We start from the raw sequence: 18616 nt of genomic DNA, 5'->3' as shown, positions 1-18616 counted from the left end.
CATAAAACAATAAATCAGAAAGAGATTCAATAGAAATATATATCATCGAAAACAGTGGCCTGTCAAATTAAAGTTAAACAAAACAAGTTGTACTAGGTTTGAGTTTTTGGGCGTACCGTAGAACGTCAGTTTAAGCTATAACCTGAAACTAATTCCACACACAACGTTATATTAGTAGTTCACAACTGTATGTAAAACTGTTTAAGTAGGCTGTGTGGTGTACTATCATCATTTTGAAACAAATGGTTTTATTAATTTAATGGGTTGAATGAAAAGATAAGATGGACTTTTATTTATCCCATGTTGGGGAAATTCCTGTGTTTACAGCAGCAAAGGAAACAGAAACAAGCAAAGAAGGATATATATTTATATAGAGAGAGAGAGAGAGAGAGAGATGTTAGGAAACTACATATACTGCATTAATTGTTTTCTGTAAACACCAATATTCCAAGGATTTGGGGAAATGAGGTTCATCATTTTACACTCACAATTTCAAGTACTCAAAATAACAATATGGAATAAAGATATAGCACCAGTCTGAGGTTTAGAGTCTTCTGAATTAAAAGAGCACACTGAACACAACGTCATTTTCAAGAGTTTTAATAATTTACTAAAAAAAGAGTGTAAAAGTAACAGATCGCTCCCACTGAAGAGGATCTGCTTGATAGTCAAAATGATGACAGATGTAACAAATTTTTGCAAACTTGCCCTTGTCTGTACATGTGTGTACACTTACTTGGCAATTCAACCTCTCGGCTGTAATTACATGAGTTTTGCACTGTATATTGTTTATCAAAAAAGCTCACAGCAAAAAAATACTTTGATATGAATCACTTGAAAGTAAACCAACCAGCAAGAAATGTACAGCTTTAAGAAATTCCAAAAAGACACAGCTGAAAAGTGTATATACAAACATGCTAGGAATCTAACAAAGAGCAGACTGATTGAAGCTGAAGAGGCAGGCTTTCTAATGGTTTGCTTGACATCACTTATTGTAGGAGAGCCAATGAAATACAGCATCATTCTTAAATATTTAATAACCTTGCAATGTTCAAATACCATGGTCTGCTATTGCCTATTTCAAGTTTTTTAACAGAGGAGGAACGATTTATAAATATACAGTATACTGTATCTCCTGCATCAATTAGTTTAAATTAAACTCATTAAATTAAAAAGGTAAAATGTTCAGAAAAAAAAGACAGAATAACTCAAATGCATCATCTTTGAATAATGTTCATACTGTGTCCACTTCTAAAGAGATGGTTGTGTTCATCCACATCCTCATTAAGTGCCTGCTTGGAAGAGGTAATATATATTTATGTATATACATATATATCAAATTCTATGACATGATATAATTTGTATAAATATGGCATCTTTACAATTGCATTAAAATGACAAATTTTATTTCAGATCCCAAGACAATTAACAGTCAATTGGGAAAACAAGGCCTTGTTTAATTTCTAATTTTCTTGTTTTAAATATTAAAAAATAAGTCTCAATTCTTTGCAAATGTGTGTCATACATTATAAACAACACTTCTGTCATAACTGGTCAAATATTTTCCACTGTGTTCATATCTACAACACTTTGGAAGGTGAGGAAAAAGTGCCATTATCAAATGCTCCCCCTTTGGAATAAATGAGGACCCCTTTCAGAGTAAAGGTAAAAGATTCATCATCCCACAGCAAGTCCCAAGAAGCTCAACAGTGCGGTTCTATACAAAAAATGTAAAAACATCACTGGTGTAACAAAGCCACATGTTTGTGTTGTCATGCTGTTTTGCTGGTTGTATAATAGTTTTGTGGAGATATGTGACCCTGCACTGATGTCTCTTTTCACAGGCGAGGATGTGATGAGAGTCATACAGAGCTTCCTTGTAAATGTCAATCGCAGATGCTTCAAATGCCACACATGTGGGACATCATGCTGTTCTGATAAGGAGAAAGTTAATGATATGTCAGTAAAATGGGCATAGTTTGACAGATCCTCCTTGTTCCCCCCTCAGAAAGCACCGTAGCAGAAACTGGGCCAGTTTCAAAGGTGCAAACTGTTCTGAGTTTGCACGATGTCGCGGTTATACCAAAGTCACTGTTCAGAGCGTTTCACTCTTCTTATTCATTACATTCCAGGTCTGTGAGAGTCTGCCTTGCCCTGTGAAACCATGTCTACCTGAAACAACAGAAAGGCTCTGCTGCTCTCTGGTGCCCAGAAGGAGGAAGTGTAGGCACAGAGGAAATGAAGGTAACCGTCAGTCCCTTAGACTTGTCCTTGAAGTCTCAAACACCTAAAGCATGTTCAGGATGGCATTGTACATTTGGATCAGAACAGCAAGGTGGACGGGCAGGCAGGACTGGCGGTCCTGGGTGGCAGGGGTACATGTCAGCCAGGAAAGGGCGTTGTACTGCTCCAATACAAACCTGTGTTTAGAAAATCAAGTTGTATTAGTGATCCTTAGTAAGAAATTCAGACTTTTTACAATATAATTAATATACAGAATAAGTCATAAATTAGAATTAAAACATTTAAGTCATTTATTTTTTAAATGTTTCTCCATTTAGTCTACTTTGATTTCCTTAATCATAATAGTCTTTTACATTCTCAGTATTGATTACTTTTGTTTTGGTATTGATCATAATGCTGTAGCTCATAATGGCATTTGAAAAATGTTTTGTTTTATTTTTATCTGAATATATCCATTTTAATTACATAGTATTGTAATCAAGAAAAATACAATACAAATTTTGATTTGTCTTTTGAAGGATAAGACTAATGCTAAATTTTGCAAATGTATAGTATAAGTAATGCTCTATAATGGAATTGAAACATTTACTTATTAAGATCAGATGTTAAAATTAAATGTTAACATGTAGCCTCTTGGCTACTTCAACAAGCCGCAGACTCTGAAGAACGATTTACACTTTTGTACTCAGGCTTCTGTATCCACTTTCACAAGCAGTGTCCAACAATAGATGATAAAGAAATCTCAAAGTACAACATGTGTTATCTATTTACCTGAGCACATCAGAGGTGGTCTTTGAGTCTAAGGGGTGAGGGGCTCTCTTAGTTTTGTCAGACACCAGCTCATCAGACTGGGCTATGGAGATGTGGTGGTGGAGAGAGGCCTGATGTAAAGAAGCAAAAGGAACAATGTCAGACAGGTCAGTAAATGGCCATATGCCTTTTTAATGTCTTATCACATACTAAACCTTTCTACATGATTTTGTGATCTAATCGATATACAATATGTATCACAATCTCCTTTCATCTTTGCATGTTTCTCTAGCTCTCAAATCAAATAATCTTAACTGGCATTTTCTCTCTCTCTCTCTCTCTCTCTCTCTTTCTCTCTCTCTCTCACATACACACATGATGTCTTAAGTACCTTGAGGAAAAGTGGACACTGGCTCTCAGCCTGTGGGCATGAGGCCCAGAACCAGTGAGGAAGTCCATTTGCCTGTGCAGTGGAGACGTAGTAGCCCAGAGCCAGTGGCTGCTGCTTCAGCTCCTCTGGTGGATTGTCCCTAGACAGTAAGCGTTCTCCCTGGCTCTAAACACACACACAAGAAGTGCCAGAAATTAATTACAACCTTCACAGTTTATTCTTACAAATCTTGGGTCATGGCCCATATCATTTATTCATCCATCTAAAACCTATATTACTGAGCATGGGCACTGGCAGGAGCGTGTTGCCGGTCCCTTAAACATATCATGTTTATGGTAATGCAAGAAAAGAAGAAAAACAGGTTAGAAAATGAAACAATACTGCATGGTCATATTGAAAACTATTAATTGATTATTAAGTAGGGTTTTACTTTGTTAGGTAATATTGTGCAATCATTGAAAAACAAACCACAGTATAGGATACTGTAAAGTATAGTGTATATATTTAGCAACACTTTCCTGCTAGAAGTTTTTAAAATTAAACATAAATATATGCATTTTTTCATGCAGGTCATTTAGGAAATTATATACAAAGACCACTGAGCAAACATGAATGAATTCAACCTATAACAGCAGAAACAGAGTAGTTTTACTTTAACTGATCTGTTGCCATTTTGTGTCAGTACTCTTGTAGTCAGTACTGAAAAGGTGGTGTAATATAGGTTGTCGACGTGGCTCTTTTTCTGTGCCTCAGAGACAAATTGTTATGCATCTATTATACTATTCTTTTGATCACTTTCGCAATTATAAAGTGTGAACTGGCAACTCCCATGCTTAAAGTAAGAAAACTAATTGAATCTGAAACAGTGGAGGTATGCGCTGAATTGTAGTTCCACCTAAACACTCTACCATCCTACTACCAATGTGTTCATGTTTTTTTCCCCACATATAAAGTACCCTGGTATGCTGGAAATGTGATCCCATTCCCATCCCGGATGGAGAGCCAGGTGAGGGCACAGGAGAAGTGTTGGGGGAAGGGTGGAGGTTCCCTGTGATGAGCATCATGTCATGACCAATGTCATTCTCCAGTTCATCAGGAAAAGGCAGATCAAACATGTCATCTGAAGGATGAAACGGGGAGAACAGAGTTCACTGGATGGAAACTTTGGTAATCAACAATGAAAATGATTTTCAGTTTGTGCTAACTTCTCATTAACAGAATTAATATTTCCACACAATGTTTATGTTGACTACAAATTAATATATCAAAACCACATTTACACAAGCTAAAGCAGGGGTGGCCAACTCTGGTCTTTAAGGGTGCCTGTCCTGCTTGTTTTCCAAATATCCCTTCCCTACACACTGTTGATTACCTGGATCCAGTGTTTTCAGCCAATCAGAAGTTCTAAATGCAAGGATGGTTGGAAAACAAGCAGAACACACTCATGGTCTAGTAATCTTGTAGCTATAGCATAGTTTTCCTGAACGATGTTACCATTATTGTCCTCCGTAGGGTAGGAGCTGGGTTCGAGCTGGGTGGTGGCAGAGGTTGGGAAGACTAAGATGTGTGTACAGGAAGCATCCTGAGGTGTGTTAAGCTGCGAGGTCTGCAGGTTCAAAGCAGTGCTGCGACCAAACACCGAGCCCATGGTGACCGCATCTGGACACATAGAGCAACACAGCATTGGTGACGTAATAATTAATACCTCAGTGTTACTCAATTATAATACTGTTGCTTGATCTTTTGGTAGTGTAAAGGTAACTAACTAATTAACTCTGGTAGACTGTAGCGTTCAACACTGTTGTCACAATAAACATCATCGCTGTCATATCTATCATTATATTTCTGGCATGCTCTAACAGTTTGACACATGAAGTGAACAAACTACAAACCTGGCATGATTACCAATGAGCCCTGTGGCTCCATGGCTACCAAGCATGCGCTGAGGATAGTGGGAGAGTCAGCAGCTGAAATTCCACACATACGACAAGCTTCCTTCAGCTGGCGCCCTATCGAATGAAGGGAATGCTCCCCGAGGAGTGAGCTCCAGTCTGTTTGGAGTCAAAGACAGACGTATGAACGAGAGAGAAAGCAAGTTAAAGGTGTTTTTAAAGTAAAACAGGGAGACATATTTAATGTATTTAACTGTTTTTGTACTAACTTATTCCCCAGTTAGTTTAATCTCTTTCTTGGACAAGACAAAACGTTTTGCATGTGTTTGTGTTCCATGTATGTGTTTGTATATGTGTGTATTGTATGTGTATGTAATTGTATGTAATTGTGTGTTGTTAATTCTTTCAGTCACCTTTGAGCTCCCCATGTCCCAATCTGCCTAATCGGCCAATCACTATCCTCCATGGCATTGAGGTCATCTGGATGATGCCAATACACCACTCCCACAGCTTCTGTAATCCCATCTTCCTGGCTGAAACCTTAGGACGTCGTGCTCTGAAGTGAAGAAAAGTTTGCACAGTGTCACGGTAGAACAAATGAAAATGACGACTCCGTCTAGACTTAAGACCACAAAGTCTTAAGTCATAAAAAGTAATAGAAAGACAGTTCTCACCTGTTTGGTACATCAATGTTGATAATGCAGGTTTCCAGAAGTTCCCCTTGCTGGTCAGTGCACGACACTAAGATCCAGCGCTGATCATGAGATAGACAGTATCCTACAAAGAGCACATTGTATTTGGGAAGGGGCTCTGCCCATATCTCTCCTGGTTCTGGCTGCTTGGGACGGGTCGGACCAAGGATGAATGGGGGAGAGTACAGCTGCAGTGGGCTAGGATGCTGAAAGGAGACACAGAGAAAGAAGAGGATTTCTAATAAGACTGAAGTTTACATTGCATTTTTTTATTATTACATTTTTTACATTGTCATACTAACCTCTGGACTCTTAAGGACACAGTTGATAGTGGACACTGGTCCAAAGCCAGTCAGGGACTTTATGTGTGTTTGCTGGGGTAGCAGACGTCTGCATTGGGAGTAACAAGAGAAGGCTAGGGAGCGCAGGTGCTGCATGTACAAATGGCTCTCCCCACTGGCTGGCTGGAGAAGATACTGGCATGGCACCACCTTAGCAGGAGAAAGACAAGAGTTTAGCAAAGACCATGATGATCATAAGAGTGATAGTTGTGAATGTAAATTATGTCTAGTGTAAAGCTAAATGTTTGTTTTACCTGTAGGACCAGTGCCGGTCTCATCGTCTCAGGCAAAGTCTGTAGCATCTCCGTGTAGCAGCGAAGAAGCCCCAATAGCCAAACGCTACCTGCCTCTACCTCATCACCCTCTTCTTCCTCTCCACCTTCATTTCTCGCTCCACTTGAGCTAAGAAATGCATCCACAATGTAAATAACAATAGCTGGTGGGTTGGCATGGCTATCCACTGAGTCGGCCACAGTAGGGATGCCGATTCTAAGCTGCTCAGCAGTGCTGAAAAAGAGCAAGACAAGAAGTTGTAGTGTACTGGTTCAAATGTGTTCTACATTTCAGATGGGGTAACTTCTTCAACAATTTAGGTCTTACAGTTCAGAATTTTCTGCTGGTGTGTTGGCTGGTGGTGTGGCACTGCAGGGCCCTTTAGATTCGCTGGATCCTCCTTGGTTTGTCTCCCCCATCTGTCCTGAGGTTGCTCCAGTCGAGGTTGGAGTATTTGCTGAACTGACAGCACCTGGACCTTGTTCACCGTCAGGGACCCGTGGCTGAGGAGTCCCAGAAGACGAAGGCTGAGCAGAGGATGTGTTGTCTACGGGGGGCTGGACTTTGGGAGGCAGCAAAAGACTGCTGTCCAGAGGCAGGGCTGACAACTGGGGACCTAAATGAAACGAAGAAGAAAATTCTTGTATTGTCCAAACAGTGATAATGGAATACAAAGGAGATTATATTAAATTATTTTATCTATTCTTACCTAGCTGCATCTTGCAGGCATAAGTGTATAGTTTCAGTTTGTTGAGGTTGTCAGTGTGCTGCTGTCCAGCCCAGGGTCCAGTCATCCACTGTTCCACATCAAGCTCATCCAGCTTTTCTGGCTCCACTTCTTCACCCACAGGGACGAAACCATCTCTCGAAACTTTGGCCAGCGGACGGTGCTTCCCAAGGCGGCATGTCTGCAAATGGAGTCATAATTACTATTCATTCTCTCATTAAAAACATACATGCCATTAAAATGTTGATCCAAACGTGTTGAAATTCTACCTATACTAACTCTTTATCTCATTCAGAATCAAATCTCCTACCTCGTAAACGGCACTAAGCTCGAGGAAGAAAGCCCGAGATGCAGCCAGCAGGGAAGTGCTATTGGGGCACAGCACCACATACGCCACATCTCGCTGCCCTCCATAGGGCTCCAACAATAACTTCTCCCAAAAAGGTAATGCCAAAGGGGACAATGCATAGAAGTCCCTCTCACGGTCATAGCCCACTAACACTGTAGGAATGGGCAGGGGCTCGGGTGACTCCTCCGAACCTTAGACAAATAGAAACACAGACTTTCTTAGTATTACAGGAAACAGACAGTAAAAAGAGGATGTTTTCTGCATAAAAAAAAACATAATGCTTTGACACACCATATGAGCCTCTCCCAGCCATCTTATGGAACTGCTGCCAGGTGAGTGGACCCTGAACATGCTGGATGTTTTCCCATGTCCGCCCTGTTCTCTTCTTCTGGATTGCGTCCTGCAGGAAAGGCTGCAGAGACAGCAGCATACGAACCATGTCCTGGGACGACAGTGCGCTCATGTCCACCACTGTGGAGTACAGACACATGCACAAATGCACGTACACAAAAAGGGTACAAGAACAGATACACACATGTTAACATTCTATATACACAAAAGATAAATATACAAATATATACAAAAGAAACAAATAAACAGACAAACACATTCATACATAGTTTAGATAACACATAGGCAGATATGAATTTGCATCTAAAATCTTCACTATATATCAAGTAAGTTTATGACACACTGTTATTCCAACTAGTTATTTTTCAAATGCCTTCTTTAGCAGCCAAATCATGCTTACCGTTAGTGTGAGGCCAGGAGTGAAGAGCTGTACTTCTTACAACAGCTGCATCAACTTTCCCTCCTGTGGGGTTATCCACATACTGCAGCCCTTGTTCCAAGGCATTGTAACACTCCAAGCAGGCATCACTCCCATCTGCCCACTGTTTTTCAGACATCCAGCTTTGGAGCAGTGCCCCCTTGCGGCCATGGCAGGAGCAGCTCAGGGGGAGATGGAGTGATGCCAGAGATGAAATGGGCTGGGAGCACTGCTCCTGAAAAAGAATCATGACTGGCGGTGTGGCGGGGGCTGCATCTTGTGGTTTCTTTGCCTTGGGATCTCCCATAGTTGGGTCCCGTCTGCAAAGAGCCAGCCTCCTCTCGGCCGCCCGCCCTACTTCAGAAGTCCGGCCATAAATATCTAGCTCATCTTCCAGGAAGAGGCCTGTGCCATGGGCCAGACGCCTGTTCACAATGGCACTGAAGCCACACATACAGCGGTACTGATCTTCACAGGTGGAATCAGGGATATAAACCCCTACATCTGCCCCCTTGACATTCATATTGCAGGCACAGATACAGCAGCTGTCAAAGTTGCGATCCTTGAAGACATTGAGAACGGAGTCTGAGAGTAGGAGGACAGCGTACAGGCTGTGGGCCTCAGGCAGGGAGGGTCCCGGCCGAGCTAGGGGCTCTACAGAGCTTAGAGGCAGACTGGTGGAGGGCGTGGAGATAGGTGAACTGAGCTCAGTACCATCTTGTTTCACCGAACCCTGCCCAGAGCTTGCAGCATTAATACCCCGGGGTGTACGAGGGGTTCGTGGAGTTGGCACAGAGAAGCGGGGAGTGGCAGGAGATGGGAGGATCCCAACAGTGGTGCTCACAGAGGCAGAGGTCGCACTCATTTGGCAATACTCCTGGTCTGTGAGGGTGTTGACACTGGGGATGTTTCTGAAAGAAAACAAAAAAAAACACATATATTCAGTAAAATGAACAAGATTATTTTGACTGTGTGGGTGAAATCTCTTAAAAGCTCAAGCTGATCCTTACACCAAAACAGAGTAAATAATTTAAATCATCCTTAGAGGACTCTACAGTGAGACTAAGAGGAGCTGAGTACTCACGTGTATCCATCCCTAATGAAAGAGGTATTCTGGGGATGCATGACTGTGGGGAAATGTTCCATTTTGGGCAGAAGAGCCCAGGATGGACGGTAGAAACATTGTTCAGGGATCTTGAGTGGTGATGGAGTCTGGCTGGGCAGGCAGGATAGTGGAGCAAACATAGAGGAGCCTATCTGTGGCTGGATAGAGAGGAAAATTATTAGTTAGACTCCAAGATGTCAAATAGTTAACAAACATGCACTGACCATGTTATTAGATCCCCATAGAAATCCCTTTTTGATTCTATAAGTGTCAGTGATGCGTTAGGTTAGATGCACATGTCAAGATCTATGGGGCATTTATATGATTTGAATTATATATAGATTCTATATTTTTCTTATTGCCAGCAATATATGTGGATTTGACAAAAAATACACTACAGTGTTATAATTAAATAATGCAATGGCAAATACGAATGAGCTTAATAAGCTACTTTTGTTTATTCTGGGCCCACTGTAGCGTACTATAAGCCAATCACAATGAAGGCATTAAATCCTGTTATTTTAAAGAAGCCTAGCAAAACTCTTCTCACTACTCTCATTTGCTAGGTGATATTCCCACAACAATTAGCAGTGAATACATGTTGATTGCAAACCAGGCCTTATTAATAGAGGCTGCAGTATAGTACAATGAAAATGCATTACAATTGCAGCAAACACTGAGTTGACATTAATTTGTATGGATCAAATCTAATCATATGTTAAACTAAACCTTTCAATCTTGTTTGTTTGTTTCACATATTGAGTTGTGCTAACTTGTGTGTTAACAAGCTGATGCACCTCATAGTTAATTTCACTATAATTACATTTTCCCTGCTCACAGACCCTGCACTTAGTACAGATGTCTTACTGCCAACATTATGTGAGCCTGACCTGCTGCCAGTCTGTAGTCAAGTGCTTGCACCAACTTTCTCTCGATAACAGAATTTCAAGTAATTTGTGAAATATGTAAATGAGGTAATTACAGTTAACCTGCTGTCATATACCGTAGTAAGTGTATTTTTCTCAGTTTGCATTTTAAACATAATGTACAAAGCTAAAAATGCTGCAGGTATTTTTTTCATACTGTTTCCTGACCTTGATGTCGTCCTGCCTGGGACTGGCCATGCTCTCCTCCATCTCCATCCTGTATTCAGCAAGCTGAGTTGATGCAAACGGTGGCAGATGGTCAGCTGCTCCACTGGGTGCTGGGGGCTCTTGGCTTGGGGTGTCACGATATGTCATGATGGGAGAGAAAGCCGGGTGCTGCTCTAGAGAAGGTGGGGTGGGAAACATCCGTTGGAGGTCTGCTACTGCTGAAAGAAGACAAAAAATGATAAAGAGACGAAGAGGAAAACGTAGTTCAGATCTAAAAATCATAGTTTACAGAGGTGTAATATCTTCAACACATTATTACTGCAGTACCCAAAAATTTATTCTGACACACATAAAATATAACAAATGCACTAGGTACACATGAAATACATTTACACTCTTTAAATACATTTAATCAACAATTCAGAACTAAATCATCAAAGTGACTCACTTGATGGATAAGGTACTGCAACTCTCCCTTCTTTCCCCATAGGGCGATCTTCAGATGACACTGGCTGTTTTGTTGAGTGCTGGTTGGGGTAAACAGTCTACAAATTATTACACAGAAGATTAGCAGGTCGGTTTCATGTAACACTATTTTTGTGTTACTTTGTATTTTAGAGGACTGAAGCACAAGACATACTGACTTAACTTAAAAGAATGTTTTCAACAGATCATGCAAAAGAGAAAATATAGAAGAACGTAGTACCCCCAACTCTTCTTCGTCTTCATCAAATATGTTGTCTAGATCAGAGATATTGACCACCAGGTCTTTTTCTCTGGTCAGAGAAGGATTGGCTTTGGCAGCTCCGTCATCCTGACCCGACTCATCTGAAACAACGCACAAACAACTTCAGACCAACTGCTCAGAGGTATTCATGAACTACTGAGCTGTGAAATGTTGATTTCTACTGTAAAACATGGATGTGACTGTGACACCCCACCTGATTTTGGAGCGGAGTTAAAAATTGACATAGCATCTTTCCCGTCAGGTAGGGTGCCATTGCTGGTGATTTCTTCTCCCTAGAGAATGAATTAGAACAGAACAAGAATGTTCTCAGTGTAATAATAAAAAGTCAAGAACGTCTCTTTTAACCCCTGTATGGTGTTCAGGTTTGTGGGGCCTGTTACAGTTAACTATTTGTTTCTAATAAAAGTGTAGCATGTGTAGGTCCTGTGCACTTTCACTTTGTCTCCATCCTCTCTAGGCCTGCTGTTAATTTTTGTATGATAGAGTGTGAGTTTTATGTTTTATACTTTTGGCTAAAACATTGCTGCAAAATTCAACCACTGACACCCGTCTGCTCTCACATTCCCACACATTTTACCCTCTGTCTTGCAGGAACCATCTTTATCTGCTCTGTAATCAAGATGAAGTAAACATCTGTTGAGCTTTTTAACATAAAATTCTTTGAATGTGTTGAATTAAAATTTGCATTTAAACCTGCAGTATTTTAGCCACTTGGGGGCAGCAGAAATAATCTTGTCATTTGAACTTATTAGCAAACAGATATGTTAACACATTAAGACGAAGAAATTATTTTACATTTATACATCTTTGACTAAGGCCTGAATATACAGTATGTGGCCCTTTAATTACTTAATGTACCATTATTTTAGCATTAGCTCACATTACATTACATAGACACTGATGAGAATCAATCAACCGCTACCACTGCAGGCTGGAAAACAGAAACAGTTGATCACGTGATCTCTGGTTTTCTCGGCGTACCTTAGCCTTCTTGATGGATTCTCGCCCTTGGCCCTTTAATCTCTTGGAAGAGGAGAAAGTATACTCAATGTCTCCTTCCTTAAAGTCGTAGGGATCATCCCCAGGCTCCCGCAGCGTCTCCACACCTGGCTGCTGGAACAGGCCCAAGGTGTCAGTGTGGTCTCTCAGCCTCTCCTCAGAGATTTTAAACCTCTTCTGAGTCTGTGTGTATAGTCTAGAGGAGACAAAGAGACAAATGCAATCCCTGATGAGATGTAGTAGTAGTAGTTCTATACACTCTCTCCATGTTGTACATAATAGCACCAGAACTACCTAAGGCCTAATGTTGCTGCAAGACCCTGGCATTGTGTTTCTCTCCTACCTCTTCAATGTGGCTCCCTCGGCGGCTGTCTCTGTTTTTACTTCCTCAATTTTCTCAGTGGGGAGTTCAGGAGGTCTGAGATCAGTCTTATCAGTCCTGGGAGTCCTGAAGCCTCTCCACCAGCCGGTCCCATTCTCTCTCTGCCTCAACAGAGCCGTATACACAGCTGTTTCACTTGTAATAACCCCCAACCCTGAGGCCCCATCTGGACAGACAGGCATATCCACAGGCCCATCAAGAACCTCTGGCTCCTGCACCCGCGGGTGTGGGCTGAGTGTGGGCGGGAGTGGAGACATTGGTGAATGAAGAATGGACTCAGGGGCTTTCCTGCCATTGGAGAGGGGTTTGGGATATTTGCAGTTTGGCAGAGCAGCCAGAGGCTCCAAGGATGGCTCCAGCGCTACAAGACTCCCAAGCTGAGCCCCCCCTGTTGAGTCCTGTTCCAAAGGGGTCTCCTGTGTGACAGACAGACGGTGATGGAAGGCGATCATGGCTGGCTTCTTGGACTGTTTGTCAGTCTTTTCTGTCTTGTCACTGGTTTTGTGTTTGGGCACAGAGGAAGGGTATAATGATGGACCAGAAGACTGAGCAGGGTTGGCACTAGTCTGGGGGTTGGCAGTAGATGTAATGGTCAAATTAAGCTTCTGCTGCTTCAACCTGCAACAAATTCAAACAAAGCCAACATTTAAAAAAATAAGCTTTAGCCTCATTAAAAAAATAAAATAAAAATAAGTTAATATAGCACATGCAACACCTGCATGTTTTAAAGATAAGACATATATTTTATAATTATTGTGATGCATATGCTGAAGCTGAATAGCCTGGTTTCAGCTCTGTGGTACCTGGAGCAGCTGCAGGGCGCTCTCGCTCCCAGATCGTTGAAGTCCCACGTGGTAACTCCATTTGGCACTTCCTTCTTAGGCGTCACGTCAGCCGATCTGTAGGGAACAAAAAAAAAACAAAAAAAAAAACATGAGGGCACCAGCTCAGCTGCATCACTACGCTTCAACAGTAATCATGCTAAACAGATAAAACAAACTCAGCAAAAGTTAAGTGTACATGTGTTGAGGATGGCTGAGATGGCACTCTTTCCAAGCCTGATGGACCACTTGACAGGTGAGCTTCTTCCCAGAATGCTTTGGGCTGATGGTGGTGACACCCATGCTGCTGTCTAAAGTGGGAACACTGGAGACGGAGGTCACAAAACCACTGTCCGCTGAAAAGATAAAGGGAAAACAATTTAGCTGTATTTCAGCCATGACTTTTTACTCCTTTTTCTCTCATCCACCAAGCATTGATGAATTATAGCTGCATAGGTGACATATTACCAAACATTTCTCTGGGAGAACAACTGTTTTCCAGGAATCATAAACAAACAAACAAACAATAGTTCAACAATATCTTCACCACCAGGAGGATATTATGTTGTGGTTGATCAGTGTATATGTAATGGGATACGTATGTTCCGTACTGTATGTGTGCACCTAAAAAGGTGTCTGTGTGAGTATTTGTTACCTGAGCAGGGCTGCTCTGGTGACGTTGGCGGTGTGAGAGGCACACTGCAGTGGTTCGGCTCCCTGTTAAGGCCCTGAGCTGCAGGAACAGGTGGAGGCTGCTCCACTGGTAGGTCCCCCTGGGCAATTAGCACAAAAGCAGCTGGGTAGGTCATTCTTACTCCACCTAGGAAGAAGAAAAGAGGGACATTATTGGCTGTAATGAATCTAGGGGATGGCTGCTTCTGTAACTCCATAGCTTGTTAAAACAGCTTGCTCAATTTGTAGGAGTCAGATAAAACAACTGCAAGTTATTTTCTTTCTCACACGACACCCACATAAGAATTATTGTGCCAAAACAAACATCACTGATGACTGACCACAAGCACAGTAACTCTACAGTATTTGCACATCTGAAATCACACACTTCTCACTCACTGCTCCTATAAAACATATAATCTTAAATCCCTTAACATTCACTTCTTTGCCATAATTTCAGGCTAAGACTAGACAGGCTTTCCTTGTAAAAGCCACTGGTATCTCTAAGAGTTCTGATTATAATCAGGTCAAACCTACGCTGTGGGATCAGACTGATTAGACAAAGTTGTTAGAGTAACTCCCTAGAGCTGTGACCTTGTCTTCCCTATCTTTGCTGTGCTCTCTTCTACTCCCTTCCAGTCATTTCCCCCTTTCCACTCCGAGATGTGTTAAGAAGCTGTGAGGATCATTGCAGCCAAAGTACACTTCAATAGCACCCCATCCACTTATGCTGCAGTTCAGACTGCAACTGCCTGGGAGTCTACAAGGAGATCAGACATAATCAATGTGATGTTGATCCCTTGCTGTTTGCTTTAGTAGAGTAACATCACTGGGGTCTAATGTGTTCTCATTGCTCGATGCTCAGAGATCTGCAGCATTACTTTATGTACTACCATGTGATTATATGACATACAGCAAATGTCTACACAGCAAATATTGGCTATGCTAGATTATTTCTATAAAGCAGTAAATTCTGCTGCTGCTACATATGCATTTCTCACTTTCCACACAGTAAATCCACCAAACGCTCTTTCCATACCTACGATGACCTCCGCTGCCACGTGACTGTTACGATCAGAAGTCTGGCTTGTTTCTTCTTTTTCCTTCTCTCCACTCCCTTCTCTCTGCTTAAGTACCATGGGGTAAAAGTAGCTCCACTCCTCCATCAGCTTCCGTGCTGCTGGGTCACTCATCTTGTAGGCCTGACCCGTCAGAGTACCGCTCAGACCATATGGACTCAGGATTACTGTAGACAGATAAAGCAGATCAGAAGGTGGGAAGATATGAAATGCATTCTAAGTACTGACTTAAAGTGATTTAATTACAGTTACTGTATTTTATTACAGCAGAGATACATACATACATATATAATGGCTGAAAGGTGGAGACAGCAAATGTTGCCCATAATAATTCATTTCCTGTAATACTTTGATTGTTTTGGCTAATTATGAATAAAAGAAAAGCTTTTATCATTTTATACTTCTACTATATTAGTTTGGAGGGTTAATAATTCAAATGATAAATATACTATACATGCTGATACAATGAACTATTATAACTTTCTAGAAACTAAAATCAGCTCCAACTTGATCAAATACAACAGCATTTATTATACTGATATGTCTGATTACAAACTCTACTACTGCAGATATATATATTACACACTTTTTTTTTCTGTGCACATAAGCCATAAAAGACAACAATAGGTTTGTGGTGTTACCTTGTATTGGTGTGATGGAGGTCTGTGCGAGGCGGATGTGGTGTTCTGTGATGTGGTATGCAGGCTGGTGCTGGGCGATCTCCACGCTCGTGCACACGTTGCTCTCCCCATGCAGGAAGAAGGAGAAGGAACATGATAGGTGTTCACTGGGGGACAGAAGACAGTAAAGGTTTAGATCATGAGACCAGAGGCAGAAATACAGCGTGCAGCTCAGTGATGTAGTGGAGCAGATCTCGTGTGTGTGCACGCTAAGCAGATTGTAGAAAAATATGAACAAAATGTTCACTCTCAGCTTTAACTTGTACACAACATAAGAAACTAATTAATGGCAATGAGACTGTTGACAAAAACAACTCTGTTCTCTTTGTCCATTTTAATTGCAAGTGAATTAACCTACACAACTGTTAATGTTATTAAACTGAGATTTAAGCTGAAATAAAATTACAGTTAATTATGCTAAACTGGATATTAAAGAAACCTCTAAATCACATCTGCTGAAAAGTAAATCATGAATATGGCAGCCTTTACTGGCAGCACCATGACAGATGATGAGTCCATTTCTCCAAACAGCAATTTAGCAAACAACTCAGAATGTGTCTTTGCACAAGCCTTGCAGAGCTCTACCTACATTGATCATCTTCATCCTTTCCCACGTAGGCCCCTTATTGCAGGTATAAATCCTCATTTGCTTATGACTGATCGTGGTGACTACATGTGTACATATGCAATGTTCTCTTTATTACACTGCCCAGGGATAGTTCATCATGCACTGCTCTTTTTCTAATCACAGACAAGTAATTGCAATCTATATACCAGTGGGTGGGCTGGACATCATTAACTACCAAGACGCCTTCACTGATGTATATTTTTAATAAACCTCTTTACCGCCTTGGTTTATATATACTGTGTATCAGACTGACAATATAGTCAGCAGGTACTGTAATCTCCTTGTGATTACCCTGCTGCCTATGCAATATCTCCTTTGCCCTGAGGGAGCTGGACCTCTATTTGAGCCGTAATGGATCATCAAATTCAATAAAATGGCCAGTTCCACAGTTACTCATGGGCAGAACTAAACACAGTCGTTCGGGAGCTCAGTAGCTTGTGACATTAACTGTGACGACCTCCAGATGGTGCTGAAGGCACCCAAAGAGAGAAAATGCCATGTTATCAGGTTCATAAACATTCCTGAAAGGAAAAAAAAAAAAAACCTCATAACAGCAGGTGGACTGAACACAGGTCTGCACAATCACAGGAGGGGGAACAGAGCTAAAGCACATGCATGTCAATGCACAAGCCTGCGACAAACAGGCACACAAACGCATGCACAGCCTCAGTATATAGCCACCACAATTCTCATGTCTACATGAGTCAAAATGCTTTCAGTGTCACTGTCCTCCAACCTTGTCCTCAGCGCATAATTACACCATATGAAGAGCTATATATAGCTGCATGTGGAAGTTCAGGGGAACAGCTGCAAGTCAAGAGCACTAGTCCAGCTACATGTGCACAAACAACCACAATTTACATTTAGGTATCTATTGCTTATATAATAGCACATGCCACTTATATCATCTAACTGCATTTGATTCTTTATAAAGAAATAAACCTTTATGGATAGACCCAGCATCAGGGTAGCATTTAATTTGTTTAACTGCCTGGCTGGCTGATTGACTGATTGATTTTCTGCTTTTCACTTTTACATTTTCTGTCCTAACATCATTGCACAGATTAAATAAGATTGGAAATGAAGCATCCATTAGAATTTATTTCCCTCTTGTGTTGATAACTCTGTTTATGTTGTCATTTTATATGTTTATGAGATGTGTGTAGTGATCAGAAGGGATGCACACACACACACACAAAAAAGGACTCCCTTAAGACTACTCATAAAACCTCAAGCCTGGCCGAACAGCAGGGAATCGCTGTTAGAAATTATTCTCTCTGTATCGTTATCTCTGTCTGTCTCTGTTTTTAAATGAGTGTGATCCAGCAGAATTAGATGCTGGATTCCTTAATATTTTGCTGAACTGACTGTGCTGATGATAACCTGTCCACCTCAGGACTATAAATTAATTTAAATCTTTGATACGTGTATAGTGTTATAAAACAAAGGCAGCTGATTAAAATGATTTAAGTCTTTTAATATTGTATAGAGAGGGGAAGTTTAGTTGGGTAAACAAAGTGGATAACAGAAGCAAGTAATCAGTCTAAGCAATAACTAATGGGCAACAATAAAAAAACGTAGATCTACAGTATTATAACAGCAATAAAGTGCAATTAAATGTGAGTCGGGGGAAAGCAGAGCTACCAAAAGAGCATCAAACTGTAGGCTGATGCAGCTGGGAGATTGATGCTCCCTGTCCTTTTACAAAGGGCATTTTCCTGCACAGTAAGCGGGTGTGAGAGTGTGGACACACTGGGCTCCTCGCATCCTCGGGGACATTTGTGCAGTCGGCAAGAGCGAGCATGTGCATGTGTGTGAGAACAGTGGACAGAGATGTGAGGCGGCTGTGTGTGTTGGGCTGTATGAGTACAGGTATTAATAAATGAAGCAGAGTGATGGCTGAGAGTTGCCTCAGGGCTGACAGTAGTAGAGAGGAGAGAAGGAAGGGCAGAGTGGGGGGGTGGCTGAGAAAAAGACGTG

At 41.3% G+C, this 18616-nt stretch overlaps 1 protein-coding gene across 4 annotated transcripts in view; it reads right to left on the bottom strand.

Annotated features, from left to right (window-relative positions):
- Positions 1–1142: 1142 nt before the first annotated feature.
- The window catches only part of LOC113158571 (mediator complex subunit 13L), a 63570-nt gene continuing 46096 nt past the window's right edge, over positions 1143–18616 (bottom strand). Inside the window, exons 5-31 of one of the 4 annotated variants that reach the window (XM_026354557.1) lie at positions 15970–16115; positions 15289–15495; positions 14233–14397; positions 13777–13933; positions 13560–13655; positions 12718–13374; positions 12357–12570; positions 11569–11647; positions 11334–11455; positions 11076–11172; positions 10628–10842; positions 9513–9691; positions 8411–9339; positions 7951–8130; positions 7621–7850; positions 7293–7491; positions 6911–7199; positions 6565–6817; positions 6272–6460; positions 5952–6175; positions 5691–5833; positions 5278–5436; positions 4880–5044; positions 4342–4505; positions 3386–3550; positions 3016–3125; positions 1143–2420 (exon numbers count right to left, since the gene is read on the bottom strand). In XM_026354557.1, the coding sequence (XP_026210342.1) occupies positions 2288–2420; positions 3016–3125; positions 3386–3550; positions 4342–4505; positions 4880–5044; positions 5278–5436; positions 5691–5833; positions 5952–6175; positions 6272–6460; positions 6565–6817; positions 6911–7199; positions 7293–7491; positions 7621–7850; positions 7951–8130; positions 8411–9339; positions 9513–9691; positions 10628–10842; positions 11076–11172; positions 11334–11455; positions 11569–11647; positions 12357–12570; positions 12718–13374; positions 13560–13655; positions 13777–13933; positions 14233–14397; positions 15289–15495; positions 15970–16115 (5866 nt within the window). In that variant the 3' untranslated portion in view covers positions 1143–2287. Of the gene's footprint in view, positions 2421–3015; positions 3126–3385; positions 3551–4341; positions 4506–4879; positions 5045–5277; positions 5437–5690; positions 5834–5951; positions 6176–6271; positions 6461–6564; positions 6818–6910; positions 7200–7292; positions 7492–7620; positions 7851–7950; positions 8131–8410; positions 9340–9512; positions 9692–10627; positions 10846–11075; positions 11173–11333; positions 11456–11568; positions 11648–12356; positions 12571–12717; positions 13375–13559; positions 13656–13776; positions 13934–14232; positions 14398–15288; positions 15496–15969; positions 16116–18616 lie in introns of all 4 variants that reach the window. The other 3 variants (XM_026354556.1, XM_026354558.1, XM_026354559.1) reach the window with 3 other exon arrangements.

Source organism: Anabas testudineus, chromosome 12 (genome assembly GCF_900324465.2).
Source record: "Anabas testudineus chromosome 12, fAnaTes1.2, whole genome shotgun sequence".
NCBI classification, from domain to species: domain Eukaryota; kingdom Metazoa; phylum Chordata; class Actinopteri; order Anabantiformes; family Anabantidae; genus Anabas; species Anabas testudineus.
Note: the sequence above shows the minus strand (reverse complement) of the source record. Positions and strands in the feature narration are given on the sequence as shown.